The 22,180-nt window shown below is 43.1% G+C and overlaps 1 protein-coding gene across 1 annotated transcript in view; it reads right to left on the bottom strand.

Moving 5' to 3' along the window:
* Nucleotides 1-4,416: 4,416 nt before the first annotated feature.
* LOC126412316 (inter-alpha-trypsin inhibitor heavy chain H4-like) overlaps nucleotides 4,417-22,180 on the bottom strand; it is a 190,428-nt gene continuing 172,664 nt past the window's right edge. Inside the window, exons 17-19 of the mRNA XM_050081878.1 lie at nucleotides 20,724-20,842; nucleotides 9,799-9,935; nucleotides 4,417-4,618 (exon numbers count right to left, since the gene is read on the bottom strand). Of these exons, the coding sequence (XP_049937835.1) occupies nucleotides 4,564-4,618; nucleotides 9,799-9,935; nucleotides 20,724-20,842 (311 nt within the window). The 3' untranslated portion in view covers nucleotides 4,417-4,563. The remainder of the gene's footprint in view (nucleotides 4,619-9,798; nucleotides 9,936-20,723; nucleotides 20,843-22,180) is intronic.

The following is a 22,180-nucleotide window of genomic DNA, read 5'->3' as shown; positions in this document are numbered from 1 at the left end:
ATTTGTAATAAGGAACACTAAATCAAATTAATGCTATTGTAATACAACGCAATGAGTAGAAGATAACTGCCATTCAGAATATTTAATAAACGTTTTTGATCGTGTCTTACACTGTATAATGCATTTAAATATAACTACAGTTACTGTTATAAATAAGTTAATCGTCTGACCACGCAGACAACACAACAACATTTCGTTAGGCAACTACAGTGTCACAGATTTGTGGTTTCTATGTGGCACAAATCTGAATCAGAGAACAGTCGTCACGAAGTGTTCCGAATGGTGCTAACTTTTAACTATCAGCACTAGGGCACGGCCAACTCTTCACGTACTTAATGTAGCTAGCCTATTGAGTACTCATGTCATAGTAATTTATGTTAGATATACGACCTGTGGTGCCACCCCGGAGACTTAACTGACGCACAAAGGAATTCTGATATTTTTAACTGCTGTATAATGCAGTTGTTTAACAAGTTTCATTTCTATATATGTTTACTGTCTGCTTATCACAAGTATTAAAACCTTTTTAATAACTGTAAATTTTCGGTGTAGGGGCGAGAGAGTGTAAAATGTGTCTGATATTTCTATTGCATTGCAGTACAATAACTCAGAAGGGAACCATTGCTGAATTGCTCGTAATATTCCGTTATTTGTTTTTGTGGGGATCTTCTTGCTCGCTCTTTTATTTATTTATTTATTTTTTATTTATTTATTTATTTAATTTTTTTTTTTGCACTGGGGGAGGGAGCGGGGAGGAGTTGTGTCATCTTTGATGATATGATGTAGCACATTCCTTACTTATCGCTGGTTCTTGGAGTTCCTGAATCTGAGCGCGCCTTTTCTCTAAGGTTCATTGTCTTGCTGCATAACGTCTACAATACCTCAGTCGTATTGGTCTCTCGTCGAATTTGTGTACGGAGAGTCGTTGTTGATCTTCAGCACTGTGCTGTCGCGAGCAACCGCATCACTAAAAAGTACAACTAAGAGCTGATAATGTTACGCCTGTTAGTAGGAAAAACAGTGTTTGTCTAGTCAGTTACTTTGCGGGATTAGTCAGGAAATTTACGGTTCAAGCAGTATCGTGTTTGCGAATAAATGATTTTTGTGGATGACTATATTTGCAGTAGGAAGTAAATGAAAAGTCTTCCGCGACGATTGGTTACCTGTTTAATGAAAAGGGGCAACAAAGAAAATAATTTGACTTAACACCGTTTTTATTTAAAAGTCACATACCCGTTTTTCAGCTGAACAACGGTAATATTAGCAGAGTGTAAGAGATACATGCTCGTATTAGGCACACAGGTTTATTTCATTACGAAGTGTGTTGTCTATGTGAAGCTCATGTTCGTGTCCAATAGCTGCAAAGTTGATTACAATAAACAAAAACAAGGTGCTTTACATCCGTCGCCGTGTCAGGGACAGCAACTTTACAAATATCTTTGCTTTCCATATTCTGAGATGTGATAATGTGGACCAAAACAAATAAATGTTCAGTAAATATGGCCTCTAAAGTGCGTACCTTAAGGGCTATGAGGGCCTGTTAATCTTCACTGCTGTGAAGCAATCGGTTCTGCCGAACAAATACTCACGGCTCTTAACATATGCGTTTTAGAGCACATGTTTACTAGACAATTTTCTTGTTAGTTTGGTCCATAATACCCCCTCCAAAATATGGAAAGCCAAAAGTTTGTAGGAGAACAGATTTGCTCACAGTATGGAGGATGAAGTGCTGGCAGCCTTTAAGTTGTGCATTTCAAAGCTCTTTGTTTTTTTACTAGTTGTTTATTTTTGTCTGAACTATTAACTTTTTCTCATTTGAAGAAGCATCATCAGTTATGAGAAATGTTTACGTCCGTCTTGTTGACAGGGTTAATTTTGCTTCTTTTACTTCAACACAGTATAATTTTCACAAAGTCAACTTTATAAAATATTGTGTGTTAGCTGTTGTGACAGAATCTTGAAACAAAGTCTATTATTAAACAAGTTGTTGGTGACCAGAGAGGTGAATAATTTATGAAAAACCTTGTTGTTGCTGTCTGCAGTAACGTAAGAGAAGAAATTTCATATTTATTTTCATACTAGCGAATTCTCTTTTCAGTTGCTGCCAACGTCTCTTAAAAAATTGCAGTACTCCATTGAAAGAAATAAAAGTATAGCTTCCGCTATGTCGCTGTAAATAAGAAAGTTCCACATGTTAACCATGTCACAAAATACCTTCCTCTTTCTGTGCTTTAATTTTAGGAAAACCTTAGCCGGCTGCTGTGACCGAGCGGTTATAGGCGCTTCAGTCCAGAACCGCGCTGCTGCTACGGTCGCAGTTTCGAATCCTGCATCGGACATGGATGTGTGTGATGCCCTTAGGTTAGTTAGGTTTAAGTAGTTCTAAGTCTAGGGGACTCATGACCTCAGATGTTAAGTCCCATAGTGCTTAGAGCCATTTGAACCATTTGGGAAAACCTTGTTTCAGTATGTCAAACCGTTTACGACTTATAGGGTATGTTATGAATATTTCATTCTGTCTTTATCACTGAGACATGCCATCGGAACTGAATGTGCTACATAAAACCCATGTACTTGATACTGCAGACGGATAAAGAACTCTCTCAATCCCAACGAATTAAATGTGTTATTTCATAGGCATCAGTGTATAATCTAATACGCACCAAGTGCAAAATCGTAGTGACCCCTGTTTTTCATTGGAATCTTTTAGAATTCCATACATTGGTTACTTAAATGCGAAATATCACAATAACTGTGGCCATTAACGAAATAGTGGGCACTGCACTATTTCGATGATATAGAAGGCTATAAGTAACACAATGATGAAATATTTTAACGAAATAGTTTCTCTAAAATCGTTTGAGAAAAATGGTAGAGAACCACGTTTTTATGAATACGGCGTGTCGTCCATCAGCGGCGGAGGCACTGGTAAACTGTGTGTAGTGCATTCCACCTCAGTGGCAGGTGCGTGTGCACAACGGTTTGCCCCACCACCCAGTTGCCATAAGACAAGGATAGTCTTCGCACATGTTCAAGCGACCCGCGCTGGCATCTGCTACACAGTTAACCTGCTTCCTTTCCGCGTGCATGCCAATGGTGTCTCTTTTGGTGCCGGTGCTGTGACGTGTGTGGCTGATGAAGGAAGCTGTACAGATCTAAGGTCCCACGTGTACACTGGAATTACTTGGAAGTGAATGAATGGTTTTTGTACGCAGTTGAGTCAAGCACAAGATGTATTTCAGTAGTATGCGGTATTCAGTCGCATTGTCTGTAAATTAATAATTCAGCAAAGGGACATCTTTTGGTATTCGTCATCCATCAGCCATTTGAGAACTATGTTGATGATTCGACTAACAGCCATTTCCATTTCTGGGAACTATGAGCGCCGCGGCTCACTAGTCCTTCCATGTTCCATGGTGAAACATTTTTTTCGAAGTTAAAAATAATTAAAAAAATCCACAGGTCAGTACTGCTGTGAAGTGGGCTAACCAGTTTCTATTTGATTAGCATTGAATATAATGTTTATATTGAAATTAATGACATTGGCAAGGATTTTGCGAATAATAAAGCTGTTTGGAAAATATTTTTGTTATCTTTTAAAAATGCAATGAGTAATTATTCGTTTTAGTGCTGCACTTGTAAGTATGATAATAGATACAGATTAAACAAAATGTGCTTTTGTGTAAATTTTAAAATTAAATTAATATCTCAACAAATTTTTGATTTCTGGGGTTCGATTGGCTACTATACCTTATTCATCATCTGGGGACACCAAGGCACTGCTGAGGCTTCGGCGGCAGGCAGGCTATGACTGCCTCTGTGTTCAGGAAATGGCTTCAGACACCCAGTGTGGCTAAGCTCGATCTAAAGCAACCCTCCTCTGTCGCATGCATGTTTCGTAGGCCTTGTGCAGCATTGCGAGATTGTGTTACCTAGTCCAGTCTGACTGCTAGTTGAATTCGACGAAGCCACGAACAAGGCATTCTGTGCTTGTAAGACCGCACACAATTATAAAGATGTATTTAGCTGGGGAGCTGAAAACTCTTTTACGCATGAGACAACGATTACTTGTCCAGATTCTGTTAATTGTTGTACAATTTGAATGTGTAGTCTAGGCTATCTTCTTCATTGGGAGAGCACTGTCAACCGTGATAAGTCTTTGCATTTGAAAACCAGTGAATGATATACATATGTTTTGTGCTACAAAACTATGACTGTACGGTCTACTGTGAGTCTTAAGTCTGTAGCACTACATAAGCTTGCAATGTGAACTTGTCACTATGTCGTTATGACTGTTAGTATAGTGATGTCCATAAGCGAAAAGGAACAGTTCAGGAAAGAAAGCAATATTATCCAGGAAGAATGACGCTACCTGCCTTCTGAGAAAATATTTAATTTCTGTGAAGAATGACCAGGAAGTAATTAAATTTTGGAATTTATTCAACTAGGTTTGGGCTTTGTATGGGCGACAAAAATTACTGTTTAGCTCTGCACAGCTCTGGAAGGTATTTTAATGACACAGAACCCTGCTTAGAGCAGCGACCTTGGCACTCAGCATGCGTGTCATCCAACGAGCATGGGGGGAAATGTGGTGTTCGGACAGCAAGCTCCAACGTAACTGGAAAAGAAAGACAAAATTTATTCAGAAAACTAAATGCTTAATCGACACATTTATTATAGCAGCTATCTGAGCCGTTCTCAGTCCCCCGCCTGTGCCCTTTCCTTCTCCCTGTCACCAGTCACCTATCTGTCTGAAACCGACGAGACGAATACTTCTACATTAAGGAAAGTGTAAAACAACTACATCCTCTAAACATAAATGAAATTTAAGTAGCATTATTTCTGTCGCCATTAAATGTATTGAACTGACACTGTCTTCAGACTGCAGCAGTGCAGCTATGGACATGTGAAGGATATCATCGACAAATTGTAGCTTTTTTGTACAATGAGGCTACTGAGTTGTATCATTAACTGTTAATCTCTACATAATGTTAAAACGTCATAGCCGCCCGCGGTGGTCTAGCGGTTCTAGGCGCGCAGTCCGGAACCGCGCGACTGCTACGGTCGCAGGTTCGAATCCTGCCTCGGGCATGGATGTGTGTGATGTCCTTAGGTTAGTTAGGTTTAAGTAGTTCTAAGTTCTAGGGGACTGATGACCACAGATGTTAAGTCTCATAGTGCTCAGAGCCATTTGACCCATTTTCTTTTTTTGAAATCGTCATAATTCGATATTTTACTGTACTTTCTGCCTATAAAAACACACAAAATATTTCTGTTGAAATATTAAGTTTCTGAAATGAGGTGGCAATTCACATTACTGTAACATGAACATCTAAAAATCCAAACTGCAGGCAAAAGAACTTACAATAGCAGTGTTGTACCCACAGTAGGCCCACTTCTGAACATTAAAATATTTTTCTGCTTTCGCAGTGTATAAAAGGAGACTTACATAGCACTGAAAAAGTCTCTAACAATGTAGGGTGAACTGCAACGTACAGCGTGCACAAAACAAAACTGGATCAGAAAATATTTCATTCACCTTAAGATAGGCAACCCAGCTTAAATCATTCATTTCCAGGGCAGATGATGTAACATGGGTTGCCTACCTTAATGTACATGAACATATTCTAAGGAAAGAAAAAGGAAAAAAAAAATAACAACAACAAGGTAACACGAAGGAATTATCCGAATAGGACGAAAGTCGGCGACATACATGTACAGTGACATACATTTACACGCAAACAAATGGTTACAATTCAGAAAAATTGAGTTATTCATTCAAGGGAAAGAGCTTCAGAAATTGAGCAAGTCAATAAAGGGTTGGTCCACCTCTGGCCCCTGTGCAAGCAGCTATTCGGCTTGACAGGAACTGACAGAGTTGTTGGGTGTCCTCCTGAGGGATATCGCGCCAAATTATCTCAAATTGGCGCATTAGATCGTCGAAACCGCAAGCTGGTTGGAGGGACCTACCTATATTGCTCCAAACGTTCTCATTTGGGGAGAGATCCAGTGATCTTGCTGTCCAAGATAGAGTTTGGAAAGCACCAAGACAAGCATTAGAAAATTTCACCGTCTGCGATAAGGCATTATCTTGCTGAAATTTAGGCCCAGGATGCATCGCGATGATCGGCAACGAAACAGGGCATGGAATATCGTCACTGTGCTGCAAGGGTGAATTATTGGTAGAGCCCTCCAACCAGCGCGGGATTTTCACGATCTAACGCGACAATGGGAGATAATTTGGGGCGATATCCCTCAGGAGGATATCCAACAGCTCTACCAATGAATACCAACTGATTGCACAAGGGTCAGAGGTGGATCAGCGCGTTTTCCACTTGCTCAAGTCGGTCAAGCTCTTGAGTAAATCATCCATATTTTATGAAACTGTAATCATTTGTTTGTGTGTACATGTACATCATATTTACCGATGTCCGTCGCATTCAGATAATTCCTTCGTGATGCGTTGCTTTTTCTTTTCTTAGACTATATTTTCCGAATCGGTTTTTTTTTGAGCACCCTGTACTTAGATTCGTCACTGAGTGTAGTAAGTTTTTAGTGAAATGGCACGTTCACTTTGGAGATGATATTCAAACGCTTTAGGCGATGATCTGGAACACAGTGATGGATCATGGCCGGCCGGAGTGGCCGTACGGTTCTAGGCGCTACAGTCTGGAACCGAGCGACTGCTACGGTCGCAGTTTCGAATCCTGCCTCGGGCATGGATGTGTGTGATGACCTTAGGTTAGTTAGGTTTAATTAGTTCTAAGTTCTAGGCGACTGATGACCTCAGAAGTTAGGTCGCATAGTGCTCAGAGCCATTTGACGGATCATGTTACCACTGAAATTTTTAAATGATTCTAAAATCTCTTGTTCTGCCGGTGCTCGACAGGATTGGCAATAAGAACAAAGCAGAAACATACTCTATCATCTTTCGGTCATGCATCCAGGACTGCAATACTTCAGATATTTCGGCCGTTAATCGCACAGCCTTTTTAAGACGAGGTGGTTACTGACTTCTCAATTCTCAAGCGTGAATATTTACACACTGCAATGTTAAAAACCATGTGGCACAGCGATGTACTGCGGGGTGAAATGTACGTGCCTCAATGGTAAGACAGTTGGTACGATGACGCCAGTCTTAGATAAAATTTATACGGCTAAGATAAAATCATAGCAAGCGTCAAGTCAGTTAATCCGCAGTATTTACAAAGTAAATGGTTAGTTATTAAAGTAGTAGATGTCAGACAGTGAATACTCGGAACAATAATTCTTCTGAGAGTGCAGTCAGGAAATGAGAGCCTTTGCCTGAGGTGAAGCTTTTTTTTTTCCTTTATTGAATTTCGATGCCCCCCTAAGGGGGCGGGCTGGCAGCAGCTTAGTACGCTGCTCTGCAGTCTACAGACTTTTTAAAACGTAAGAAGAAGATAAGAAACAATAAAAGCAGGCGATAAAACGGTGATTTAAATTGTAAAACGGCGGAAAATTGTGGAAAGTTAAAACATAAAAGGAAGGGTTGGCAATGCTAATGAAATACACAGGAAGCAGACAGGTAAAATAGTAGACAGACAATTAAAAAACATGGCTGCAGTCTGGTTTCTGTTCACAAGAGACATAAAAATCACACCCAGCGACAGTATGATTTCCGTTCGCAACACTTCGGAAAAGACGCACAACACTGAGCACTCACCGTAAACACTGCACTAAAATGTCGGCACAAAGATGGCACCCCATAGCCAAGGGCAGTTGGGCGGGGGGGGGGGGGGACCTGGACAGATGATGGGGAAAACAAGGAGGGAGGAGAGGAAAAACGAAAGGGGGGGGAACGGAAGGAGGTAGAGGACTCATAAGGAGGGGGGGGGAGGGGCAGGGCAGACGCAAGAGGGAATGGGAAAAGGCAGAGGAGGGAAATGCAAAAGGACTCGAGGGAGAGAAGGGGGGCAGAGAGAGGGTAGGCAGGGGAAAAAGAGGATGGAAGGGGGGGAGAGGGAGCCCAGGAAAAGGATGGAGGAAAGAAGGGGGGTGAGGATCAGAGTTGATAGGAGGGATAAATGGAGGGAGAGAGGGCATCATCCGGGAGGGGGAGTTGATGGAAGCCACCTTGGGAAAGGAGATGAAGGGTGTAGAGATGGAGGGTAGGGGGACAACAGCAAAGATGTGGCAGGGGGTGGGGATGGGAGAGGAGAGGAGCAACCAGGGGGTGAGGGGGATCAAGGCGGCAGGAGGTGTACAGTATGTGGATATGTTAGAGGAATAGGAGCAGATGGGGGAAAGGAATGAGGTCATAGAGGATCGGCGTGGGGGACGGGAGGCGTATACAGAAGACGAGGCGGATGGCATGATGCTCAAGGATCTGGAGGGACTTATAGAATTTAGGGGGGGGGGGCAGATATCCAGGCAGGACTGGCATAACAGAGAGGATGGGACAGATTAAGGATTTGTAGGTGTGGAGGATGGTAGAGTGGTGCAACCCCCATGTCTGGCCAGAGAGGAGTTTGAGGAGTTGGAGGCGGTTGTGGGCTTTGAATTGGATGGAGCAGAGATGAGGGATCCAAGTGAGGTGACGGTCAATGGTGAGGCAAGGGTAGGTGAGGGTGGGGGTGAGGCGGACAGGACGGGCATAGACAGTAAGGGAGAAATCCAGGAGCTGGAAGGAGCGAGTGGTATGTCCTACGATGGTTGTCTGGGTCTTGGAAGGACTGATTTTCAGGAGCCACTGGTTATGCCATGCGGCAAAAAGGTTAAGGTGATTCTGGAGAAGGCGTTGGGACTGTTGGAGGGTAGGAGTGAGGGCGAGGAATGTGGTGTCATCGGAACATTGCAAGAGGTGTACTGGAGGGGGGGGGGGGGCGGGGTTGGGGCATGTCTGCCATGTACAGGAGGTAGAGGAGAGGGGAGAGGACAGAGCCCTGAGGCACACCTGCAGAGGGGTAGAAGGTGTGGGAATTGGCATTATAGATGGTAACATAGGAGGGGCGGCGGGAGAGGAAGGAGGCCATCAGACGGATGTAGTTGACAGGAAGGGCGTAGATTTGGAGTTTAAACAGGAGACCAGGATGCCAGACACGGTCGTAGGCCTTTTCGAGGTCGAGGGAGACAAAAATGGCGGAGCGACGGGAGTGAAGCTGGAGGGAGAGGAGATGAGTGAGGCGGAGGAGTTGGTCATCGGCAGAGAAGGAAGGTCGAAAGCCACATTGGATGTCGGGGAGGAGGTGGTTTTGGTGGAGGTGGTGATGGATGCACCAGGTAAGGATGGATTCCAAGAGCTTGCTGAACACCGATGTGAGACAGATAGGACGATAGGAAGAGGCATCAGATGGAGGCTTGTTGGGTTTGTAGAACATCAGGATATGGGGTAGAAGCCAGTGGCAAGGATGACATTGTAGAGGATGGCAAGGACTGAAAGGAAGGAGGAAGGGCAGTGTTTGAGGTGGCAGTAGGTAATGCAGTTGTGGCTGGGAGCAATGTTGCGTTTAGTGTGGAGTGTGAGGCTGATGTCCTGTGGAGTAATGGGAATGTTAAGTTGAGATGGTGGTGTGTGGCCCAAGTACTGGAAGCTAGGAGCAAGGGGAGGAACAGAGGTATTCGTATGGTCCATGACGTGAAGCTGTTGACTGCCAATTATATGTATACTGCTTCCTTAACCACTCCTGATCCCAGTGGAATTCAGTGGATAGAAAGGATGTGGAAATACAAATGACGGACAACAACCACAACTCAGGCGAGAGCTTCCATTCTTCGCAAACGACGCCACAACTTTCTTCAAAATAACCCTGTACCATATTTGAAACAGTTACTGACCTGCTGTCGACCACACAGAAGTAGGGCAAGAAGTCATCGAGGCTGTGGGCGAAGCCGGGCAGCACGCAGTTGGCCAGGTGGCGGCACTGCCCGGGACCTCCGTCAGGGGTTGCGCACTCCTCCAGCTGCGACTCCGTCTATCAAGGAAAGAAAAAAGGCTTTCAGTTTTGCAGTGCCTAATACATTTATTTCATAAGTTACAATAACAGCCCTAACACCCATACACCCCATTTAAGGTAGCATCCTGTCCGAAATAGATTTTTATGAAACAATGCAGTCTAATGCGAAACTAAACGGAAATACTAACAGACACACGTATTTATTTCACTCTTCTATTTGTCCATCTCCTCCACCCACCTCTGTGAGTCCATCTCCTCCTTCCTACCCTTTGTGTCCATCTCCTACATCTCTTATCTCTGTCCATCCCCTCCACCCCCTCTTTCTGTCCATCTCCCACTGCCCCTTTCTCTGTCCATCTGCTTCTACCCTATCTCTCTGTCCATCTGCATCCTCCCCTCTACATCCATCCACCCCTCCCACTCTGTCCATTTCTTCCTTCCCATCTCCATTTCCCCTCCCTTTGTCCATCACCTCCATTCCCCACTCTCTGCACATCTCTTCGCCCCCCTCTCTCTGTCCATCTCCTTCCACCCCTTCTCCATGTCTGTCTACTCTTCACTCTCTCGCTGTTCATCTACTCCTCCCTCCTCCCTGTGCTCATCTCCTCTTCTACCGTCTCTCTGTCTTCTCCTCTCCCCTATTGCTGCCCATCTCTTCTTCCCCCTGTCTCTGCATATCTCCTTCTCTGTCCATCTCCTCCTCTCTCCTCTCTCCATCCATTCCCCCTCCCCTCCCTCTGTCCATTTCCTTCTCCCCACTAGCTGTATCCTTCTTCCGCCCTCTCTTTCTGTCCATCTCCTCCTCCCCCCGTCTCTCTCCACGTTATCACCTCCACCCCAATAGGGGGGGCTGATGGTTCTTAACCCCACAATATTTCTTTCCAGACAGGCACTAATATGTGTACCAAATTTGACTGAAATAGTTCCAGTGACTTACGATTAGCTCTTTAACCGTAGCTTTGCTCGACAATGAGGATGTCAACACATCTCACACGAATTTTTACAGGTATATAACCTGTAGTCTAGCGAATTTCGCTCTGCAGATTCATTTTCAAGCAGCTCAGTGTTTACGATGTTGTATCTCCTGAACAATGTGCTGTACAATGATATAATTTTGCAGGTACCTCCTGTGATATATGTGACTACTGACTTCTGTCTGCGAAATGTATTATGAAGAGAGTAAGTAAGTAGTAAAAGAGTATTGCATTTAAACGTCATGCATGAAGCGGCAGTTCTTCACGAATCTCATTATTTATGACATCATATCTCCTGAGCTATGTCATAAAATGACATAATTTTGCTGGTACATTCAGTGGTTTATCTGAATACTGTCTGCAAAATGTATTGCGAATACAGTTAGCAGTAAATTAATAGTAAATTAAAACATAATGCTTCAAGAGCCAGTTTTACTGCAGAATGGCGGAAATGTAGTAAGCCATGAACTTTTTTCCTTTCATCATTGAGCGGGAAAAAGCTTTATAAAAGTTTCAAATTATGTACAAAGTTTGTTGCAAGTCACTAAGTGCTCTCATTGTCGAAGACTGGATGAATAATGTATGGGTATTCACATGTCGTGGGCTACACGGCTTTTTCACCCAGCCCCACACAGCTGACAGGTTCTCATCCCCATAGCGGTTCTTTCCAGACAATAAATGATAATATGCGTACCATGTTTTCTGAATGGGAGGAGACGTGGAATATACACACACACTTATTATATAGTGCGGGAACGCACACTGTTCAGTATTCAAGAAGAAATCCATATCCGGAAACGCACGACTTGGGTGCTAAAGAGCATCGAAGTCAGAGGTGGATGTGCATTCACTATTATGTCAACAAGTCCAACATGAGTAACACATCGCGCTGTCTACATTACCAATGGCCTTCGCACTGTGTGTAGCTCCTACTCCAATGCAGAGCGCACATCGGCGGTGCTAATCCTCACGTATGTGAGCCAATACGTGCAGTCGTCTTCGAAGTATTTGCATCGCTCTGTGGACTCAAGCAATAACGTCCTCCGCTGGCATTACAGGTGTGACGTACGCCGTAATCTTCTTACTACCCCAGAGAAAATAGTCGAGAGATGTCAGATCTGGTGGCCGTGCTGGCCATGGAACTGGTCCACTCCTACCAATCCATCGATTGCGATAGGCGATGTTGAGGTGATTCTGCACATCGAAATCAAAGTGTGCTCTACGTCCGTCGTGTTGCAGCCACATACCCATCCAAACATTTAGTTACATTCAATAGGATAGGTAAAACACGTCTAACAAAGGTGAAGGAGATAGGTCCTGTTAGTTTGTTTGGCCGTAGATATGCCCCAATGATACGGTCAACAGTTAACCCGGCCCGGGTGGTTAATACCGATACTGTGCTGGTGATTTAGAATGACCTGTGAACACGGGTTTTCGACCGCGCAAACATGCATGTTGTGCAAGTTTAACATGCCACCTCTAGAAAACGTGCATTCATCCGTGGATAGCACCAAGCTCGGGAACTGTGGCTGGTGTTGCACTGTTGTAAATACCAATGCGCAAACAGTTCCTGCGCAAACAGTTCCTGTCATGGTAGTCCTCCTCCCGTAGCGCCTAGACTTTCTGCAGATGTTATTGATGGAGCCAGTGTTCATGAAAATAACACCATACGGTACTTTTACCCATGTGCAGCGCCTGTCCTACATGTCCACTGCTGGTGGCTTGGTCCTCTTCGAACAGTGTAACTGTAATGTTCGATCCGAGCACGGACAACCTGCATCACATTTCAGCACATACCAGAGGACAAACAGTAGGCTGGGTATGGTATTCGCAGATACCAAGTACAAACTGCTGCTACTTTACTATACAGTGGACACATTTCAGACAGGAAATACCTACATGCTACTTTTCGACGTCTCTGAGGAGTCTCTCGATGGTTGCGAACATGAATGATGTAGGGTATGTCTGTTTGGAAAACATTCCACATACAATCTTGCAGCAGCTCTCTTATTGCAATCCGCTTTGCAGTACGCAAGCACCGTGCCGGTCATTTCTTCAGCTGAGTTCTGGTACATGCCGCACCGCTGTCAACAAGATCACTACACTGGCATTAGGATGAACACAAGATCTGTTGTGGAGGAATGTAGCGCATGTGCAGGAATGTCATTAGGCGCAGTTCGTCCATCTGCAGTACAAAGATGGCTAAAGGGTTGCATACCTTCCGTATTCAGATACCAAAAAGAATCGAAACAAACTGTCCTCTCCAGCGCCCAAGTAGTGCGTTCCCGGATGTGGGTTCCTTCTTGAAAACCGACCAGTTTGGCTTCCCCAAGAACATCCTAAGCGTTGTCGGTGTTTTTTGGGACACAATACATATGAGGCACTGAACTTTTTCTTCTCAAAATAATTTTGACGTGTTAAAGACGTTAGTAATCTGTTTTCGCCTAGACGAACAGTGACAAATAGCAATGCATTCTCAAAACTTCATTGATAATGGAGATACAGTCATCAACATTTTTATGGAATTATGCTACTTTTTCCGCCAGAATGTGGTCTACTCGGAGGTTTCAATAATAGTTGAGGAAATGACAGAACGAATTATTGCTTCGTGTAAAACAACTACTTTTGGTATGGTGACAGCAGTGAGTTTGTCAGTGATGCAAATGGTTGTCACTTTGAACATAGTCTTCAAGAAACTCCCCAACAGAAATTTGATGGCACGTAATGACATCTTCATTTTGTACACAGTCTTCGGTTTCGTTTATGTCATGTATTATTTTAATGTACTGAGCATAAAGTCTTTTCCTAATTACAAAGATTTGTTTGTAAAGAACGATGCCAGAGACAGCTATGTGGATTGTGCAAATCATAAAGTGTGTTAAGGATACGGTTCCACCAATGCTCCGTTTGTTGTCTGTAGAAAGTCTTGGCCATGTTCTGTTTCTCTCCACGTCTTTTCTAGTATCTTTTCTGTCACTGCCTACACAGCATCTCGTATTCTTGACCCAAGAGTTTACACATGAGAAACAGGTTAACAGGATACTTTGCCCTGAATGTGACTCACAAAAAAAGGGTAAAACGGTTTATGCTTGATGAACGGGGTGGTCATGATATTGGACCCTCTCTACCGATCCGTGAATTTGGAAAGGTTTCATACAAGGAATAACGAAAACACAACTTCTGGCATGGATGGCTGTAGGCTAAGTTCAGATTTCTATGAGACGAATAAAGCATTTAGAGACTTCTCAGCAGGTGTCTCGTCCAGTCCCCACTGCAAAGAGAGCTGAATTAAATTAAAATTATACTTCCAACTACAGATTTGTATTGCCTGTGTAACCACAACTTAACTGATACTAATTTAAGTGATACTAATCACAAGTAAATGAATCAATTAAAAAGTCGATGAAATTAATCAACCAATTTACGCATTAAGGTAAATTTTCCCCAGCTAGCTGAAGACACTAATGCTTTCCCTGGGTGGAGAACTATCGAATGTTGTGTATGGATCTACTTTTACGATTGCCTATTAATTAATTCATAAAATGCACAAGATAGCGAAAAACGATAGAGGTCCGGTGCCATTGCCTTCAGATCCAAACTGCAGCCATGCTGCCATTAGCACCACCCACGGTTGGCGTGCTGTCACCACCACACGGTTACCAATATGAGCACCAAGAGACGAGCTGCCCTGTCGGCCGAAATAAGTAGGAACTGTTAACTTTGCCACCATCACTCAATTTAGCTGCGGGGACCTTTTCTTGTCACAGGTGTTTTATAGCAGTGTTGCAGTTGAATTTACAAAACTTTGTTGAGATGCTCTCACAGCCACATTTCATTGCAGTGCTTAATCAGCTCTATTTTATGATTAGCGATGCATGATACATATATAGGCTTCCATCATCTTGGAAGGACGGTATGTAGAGCCAGTCAGTTTTATTTCCATATTTTCCCATAACCTATTTGATAACATTAGTCAGTCAAGTCAAATTATTACCACTGTATGAAAACTTCAAGCATATTCAGCACTGTCAATGACTGCATTTCTGATTATATCTCTATCTCATTTCTTCTTGATACGATGGGGAAATCCTGTCATTTTGGCAGTCTTTTGGTTCTTATCTGCCTCACAGAAGGGAAGTTCACTTAGGGAAACAGATGGCTGTAAAGTTGTTTTCTGCTGAAAGCCTTTTTTTTTTTAATTTGTGGTAAGGTCTTATTGGATCAAACTGCTGAGGTCGTTAGTCCCTAAGCTTACACACTACTTAATCTAACTTAAACTAACTTACGCTAAGGACGACACACACACCCATGCCCGGGGAGGACTCAAACCTCCGACGGGGAAGCGGCGCGGACCGTAACAAGGCGCCCCAGTCCACGCGGCTACCCCGCACATTCTGAAAACAATTGTCTGTGCAGATAGAGAGCAGTGGAGGACAGTCTGCCGTCCCAGCCCGAGAGGAGGTCAGGCAGCACGTCACAATTCCGCACTGTGTGAGAAGTGCAAGGACTTGTGTTCGGTTAAGGTAAGAATCTGAAAGGCAGGATAAAGCACGAACCCATGTACCATGAGAGCAACTGTTAAGCCCTGATGTAGCCTGCTAGAATATTTGCTCAGATTTTAGTAAGAGATTCTCTGGTTAGCTCACAGTAATTATACTGGTAGTAGGGGTGGGTTCCAATGCAGGCTTATGTGTACGCCTTTTGATTGGTCAGGACTTAAAATTTCGCATGTAGTGGGAAAGATTTTCTACCGTCTTCTCTGCTCTACTGGAGAAATAGGCGTTTTTCGCTAACCATGGCCAAATCCGCAAGAGTGGGAAATAGACAAACTTTTTTATGAAATTATCATTGGTCAGAACTCACAATGGCTGCTGCAGTTGGGCAGCAAGGTCCCGACGCTGGTAGAACCAACCAAGTTTCAGAGAGTAAAGTTAGAACACTCTTGCTTTAGTTTCGCCGTCGAGAACACACTTGCTTCGGGGGCGCCACAGAGCTTTAGAGCTGTAGGATGAGATGTCTCCGACTTCGAGCAGAATATATAGACCAAGCGGAACTTAAGACTTTCAGCCCTACTGCAGCAGTCTTCTAGCACCACACAGCTTAAGAGTAGTGACCGCAAGCTGACATTGCAGACCCCAAAGCGAGGCATACACGAAGTCAACTTACGTGAGTGTTTGATTTTACTCATTTAATTTTCACAGCAATCTAACTAATTTAGACGAGAGTATTGGTGTTCAATCACGTTTTTCTGCCATTGTTTCTTTAAAACATTAACCTTTTCCTGCAAACATTGGCCATATTCGTGGCTCAGTTTTATATCGTTATTTTGTGCATCCACTCACCAGTGCCAAGACTATAGTTCGTATCTGCAGTCCCTTATCCACATGTTATGCGCTCGTAATATTGATTCAATGAGGCAATCATTTAGATATCTCTTTGAAATAAACCAGATTGTCATGATCATTAGTTTCGTTTCATAACTTGACGGATCCCTACATTAATATGTCCATGTGAGGTCTGACATGCATACTCCCATGCTTAAAAGGGTCACCCCTACATAGTCATGCGATCTTGATTCTTTTAAATTTTCTTGATCTTAACTGGGAGCTTCCCTTTTCTGCATGTCACCACGTATAGCGTCTGTAGCATGTTCGGGGTATTCTAAATGTCTCAACCGCCACCCCGTGGTATGCCAGCTGCACCGTGAGCATCCAGCATTACGGTTCCCCTGATATTAGAGCAGCAGACTTTGTCGTACTACCCCTGCATGTGTGCTCGTATTACATGACGCCTCGTGTCTAGCTGCTTTATTTCGTAATTCTCGACCCCAAGATTCATTTCTGTTCTTCTGATTAAGACTATCTCTAAGGATTTGACGAGTAATCAATCGTTTCTCAATCGACCCTTCATATTTTTCGTGTAAATGTATCGTGTCTTGCAGCAAACGAGCGACTCTCCATATAGCCAAGAACTGTGGGTTGATAATTTCCGTTCCTTGAGAGACTACCTTTAATTTATGTGTTTTAACAAAGAATACATTTGCTTTGATTCCAATTCGCTTCTTGCTACTGGCTGTAGTTTCCCCGGGTTTCATTCATTATTTAAGTGAATACGTAGGCAATGGAATTCCCTGCAGTAGGTGATGAGGACTGACGTCTCCATGGTCCAGGTTCAAAATGGTTCAGATGGCTCTAAGCACTATGGGACTTAACAACTGGGGTCATCAGTCCCCTAGACTTAGAACTACTTAAGCCTAACCAACCTAAGGACATCACAAACTTCCATGCCCGAGGCAGGATTCGAACCTGCGACCGTAGCAGCAGCGCGGTTCCAGACTGAAGCGCCTAGAACCGGTCGGACACAGCGGCCGGCCATGATCCCGGGAAAAAGAAGATTGGCAGGTGAAACTGTTTTATCAGCAGGTAGGGAAATAGCGACAGGTGGTTCATCTTATCTTCATCCCACCAAGCAACCACAGCATCTAAAGACGTGGCAACAGTGACACGGCCGGAAACACGGAAACTAGAATCCATCAATTGCTGACTATGATATAATCCCGATAGTGAATCAGCTGCGAGGACTGTGGACCGCCCCGCCCACTTTGTTTTTAGCCATTCTTGGCCGTACCTTCAACTGTGACGGAGTACAATTCGTCTCCCACTAGTCTCATCCTCTAGTCTAGGTGTTTCCAGAACCCATTAATAAAAACAGAGTATTTTTGATCCTTTCCTGTGGAAGAGAGTAGCTATGATGTTTGCGAAGCTAGGCTATTTACTCTAGATGTTATACTACTGACCTCTACAGGCGACACTTTTGGAGAAACGTAAGTAATACATTCCAAACGGAAACAAACAGCTGTGATTACTCTTGATACATGCTGATTCTTCGGTCGCCTCTTGGTTGAACAACATAATAATAAAGGAAAAGCACTAAACTGCTTACGTCCTACAGGATTAATTTCTCAGGTTAACCGGGTTTCGGCTTACAAGGCCATCATCAGAGTTTAACTGACTATCGTTTCAGAGAACTTACAATGTCTGTAAACAACTAAACAACACTGGAAAGATGTTACTCATATAGACTGAGGCACAAATATACAGTAGGCCTAAACGTCACCTTTGACAGTCCAGAGGACATGCAATGTCAAAAGTCTAAAGTTGACAATAAATAAGTATAAAGGGAGAAAACAAAGCAAAAAATAATACTAAATTCGAAAAACATTGCCTATACAGGGTGATTTTTTCCACCGTATACAAACCCTAGGGATTAATCGATGAGAGGATACGGAACAAAAAAGGTCTAATGAACATATGTCCGGAAATGCATGGTTTCCATTTATTCAATCATACTTTACTGCAGAGACTGCAGTGTAATTCGCGCTGTACCATGCAGCCACACTTTGTGGTACTGTTACTTATACGGTAGGCCCTAGCTTCCTCTCCTGCCATAGTAATTGGTAATGTATCCGATTCACTTCTCTTGCTGACCTACCTTGTAGTGGATGTGATACACCGTTGCACACAATGGTTCCGTATTCGAATCGAGAGCTTGCCGACATGGTGTTCCTTTCGGAAAGACAAACGGCAACGGGCGGCTGGCAGCAAGGTTTCATCACGAGACCTATCCCCGTCGACAGCAACCACAGCATTCAATGTTTGCAACAATGCTTCACCGTTTGCCTGAGAGAGGGTCGTTTCAGCAAGCAGGAATTCATGAAGGACGCACCCGAAATTTTCAGATACCAGACTTGGAGGAAAATGTGATAAACACTGTGGAAGACGAACGTGGATCAATATCAGGCAGTTGGCCCGGCAGTACAGGGTAAGACAGACAACCGTATGAAATATTCTGCATGGCAATTGTTACTACCCTTATCACTTACAGCATGTGCAGGGCTTACTAGCGACAGAGGTTCCACATCGGGAGCATTTTTGTCACTGGTTTCTTCACCACGCAACCACAATTATGGGATCTGCGTCACCCATCCTATTCGCAGATGAGGCCACCTTTACGCGGAGTGCTATCTTCAAGTTTCATAACAGTCATCCGTGGGATAGTATGCTGAACCCCCATGGTATGGTGACAGCGAATCATCGGCATCGGTGCAGCCGGAATGTGTGGACTGGGATAATTGGCGACCGTATTTTGGGACCAGTCTTCCTTTCACGTCACCTAACAGGCCGGAACTATCGGCATTTCTTGCGGGTGACTTTGCCTCATCTGCTGGAAGAAATGTCATTGATGATTAGAAGGGTTATGTGGCTGCTACATGACGGTGCTCTAGCCCATTTCGCCGCTAACGTCCGGGTGCATCTCAGTCGTGTCTTCTCTGATCTATAGATCCGACAAGGGGGTTCGTTGCATGGCCTGTTCGTTCACCAGGACTCAACACGTGCGATTTCTGGTTATGGGACTACCTCAAAAGTATCGTGTATGCAGAGACCATTCCAGATGTGGAGACACTGGACACGCATGCGTTGAGGCATATGGAAACCATTTTCAACATAAACTGTAACTATGGCTGCATGATACAGCGGGTATTAGACCGCAGTCTCTGTAACAATGTATGACTGAATAAATGGTCTCTAGCAGGGAAACCATATATTTTCGGATATAAGTTCATTAGACCCGCTATGTTCAGTATCCTCTCATCGATCAGTCCCTAGAGTTTGCACACGGTGGGAAAAAAATCACACTGTGTAACTGTTTTCATTAAATAAACAAACCCAAGAAAATAAAATTAGTACTTGACATGACTACTTCAAGAGGTATTACACATAGAAAATGTTACAGAAGCGAAGTAAAATGTAAAAGGAAGAATTGACAGTTGAAAGAACTGAATATATGGAACTGTAGGTAATCATAATAAAATAAGAAATGAATAAATACAGGAAAATGGAGGGATAGGAAGGAAGAGACAGTGTGGGAAGTAATGGAAAACAAAGTATTATGGGAAGTTTAGAAGCGGAGAAGTATTAAGCTGTTTTTGGCCATTTAAGATTAAATCCGGACTGTGGGCTACATGTTTGTTGATTTCCAGGGCTTCCAACAGGATGATTATTTGGTCTTCGTTTGCTAAGTGAAGGCCATGGAACTGTGGCTGGTAGTTGTGGCCCGCACTCAGAACACGGTCAGCAAATATGGCGCCATAGTTCTGCAAACTCCTATTCAGCTATCCCAGTTGCTGTGACTCTGCCTGACTTACCAATATAAAACTTACCATAATCAGGACAAGTAATTTTGTATATTCCGCTTTTGGCTAGTACTTGGGTCTTATCGTTGCTACTAAAAATCAACTGGACTGTGGTGTTCTTCATGTAGCAGGTAATCCTGTAGTTACAAGCTTTCAGTGTTTATGGTACATTCCGTGGTATCTTTTCTAGGTATAGTGTTGTACACCACTTCCTACAGACACTGGAAGGGGTAGCAGAGGGAGGATGTAAGAGGGACATAATTTTCAAATTTTGTTTCCTATGCAAGATGTGGTCAATCAGGACAGGACTGTAGTCATTGGTTGAGACAATAAATTTTATTGTGTCTAACTTTGCTTTGAAATTTTCTTTGGGGATGGGAACATATATGAGACAGTGCATCGTGAAGTGGAAAGATGTACGTTTGTGTTTAACTTCTTTGACAATGACGGTCGTTAAAGTCTTGTGGTGGCATTGTAAGCTGGAAACCGTTTAACCTGAATAAATTAATCCTGTAGAACTTACTGTATATAGTGCCATTTATTTATTCTTAATACATGCAACTAAATAATCTACCACAGTATGACTAAAAATAGATACGTAGCCAACTCAATGCTGCAAACCTTGCACTACTTCCTCACCTTGTTGAAGGCCAGTTCGTAGGTCAGTGCAGTGCCGTTTACTTCGAGTGTGATGTGTGAGGCATTCGAGACACTGCCTAGCCACGTGATCTCCGATATGCGCAGCGTCTGCGCTTGTCCTGCAACAGATTCAATACCAGTGGTCTTCAGTGTATAATAAACAACAGAATTAATAATATTGAACATATTTTCAATTTCTGATTTAAACTCCAAGTTTGATTAATGAATAGCAACAGAATTTCGCCATGTCACGCCAATATACAGCTTGAGGCGCTTTACTTATTATCCTCAAATTGTTTTTGACCCGTTTGTTTTCACCCTAGACGAACAATGACCAGGGGCTCATGAAAAAAAGAAAAATGCTTTTCGCAGCTTCATTAATAAGTGTGATATACGCATCAATTTAGCTTTTTTAAATGGAACTACACTTTAATGTTAGCAAAACAGAATATCTGGAGGAGACAAATTCATTGACATTACTCTTTTGTGTATCTAATAATAAATCACGGAGTAAGACTACACAGAATATAGGGATTTTTGTCCTGTTAATGTGGACATTAAATAGTGCCGTACCAAAAAGTATACGCCCTTCTGCAAGGATTCCTGTGCCGCCGACGCATAGGTATCTGATATTTACTGCTCTCGATGGGAACCTGTGTAGCTGAGATAAGAGATAAGACTTCAGTTGTTTGTTGTCCTTCGGAGGCGTTAATTAATGTACAGTGAAATCATTGTATACGCACATCAAATTTGCCGCGACGAATGCTACAATTATTTACAGTTTTTGCTTGTATTCATCCACATAGTCAAATTGTTAGTAATGCATAAAATATTTTCAGGTATATGATACTATTTAATAATGAAGAACTAGTGTACACGCTCTTAATTTACGCGCGAACGCCACCAAAATGCTTCAAGAACAGCGGAACTGCATGCGGAACGACCCCTAGGTAGATGCCATCCAAGTGGCCCCACCTTCGATGAAACCATGAAAAGACTTGGCCGAAGAAAACGTATACGAAAGAAGGCCGTTACCAACAAAGTTGCAGAATTAGCGATTTTGAACTGCTGCAATAAATCCACACGTTGGTCTCGTCAAATGAAAAGAGTGGCTGGTGTGGGCCAAAGAAGCGTTTAGCGTGTTCTTCATAGCTATATATATATATATCTACTTTCCATATGTCTATACATCAAGAGCTACATGTCAATGATTTTCAACATTGTTTTGAATGTATTCCATCGATTTTCCAGCAAGGCAATAAATTTTTTGGCTTCCGTATTCTTTACTGACGAGGCCACCTTCACAAATTACGGGAGTACAAATTTGAAAATCAGGCACTACTAGTAAACGAAAAATAGATTTGAGTATCCTCATGTGTTCAAACAACTATAGTGGAGCGAGTATGTCTATACATCAAGAGCTACATGGCAATGATTTTCAACATTGTTTTGAATGC

This window comes from Schistocerca serialis, chromosome 1 (genome assembly GCF_023864345.2).
Source record: "Schistocerca serialis cubense isolate TAMUIC-IGC-003099 chromosome 1, iqSchSeri2.2, whole genome shotgun sequence".
NCBI lineage: Eukaryota > Metazoa > Arthropoda > Insecta > Orthoptera > Acrididae > Schistocerca > Schistocerca serialis.
The sequence above is the reverse complement of the archived record's forward strand: the minus strand, read 5'-3'. Positions and strand labels throughout refer to the sequence as shown.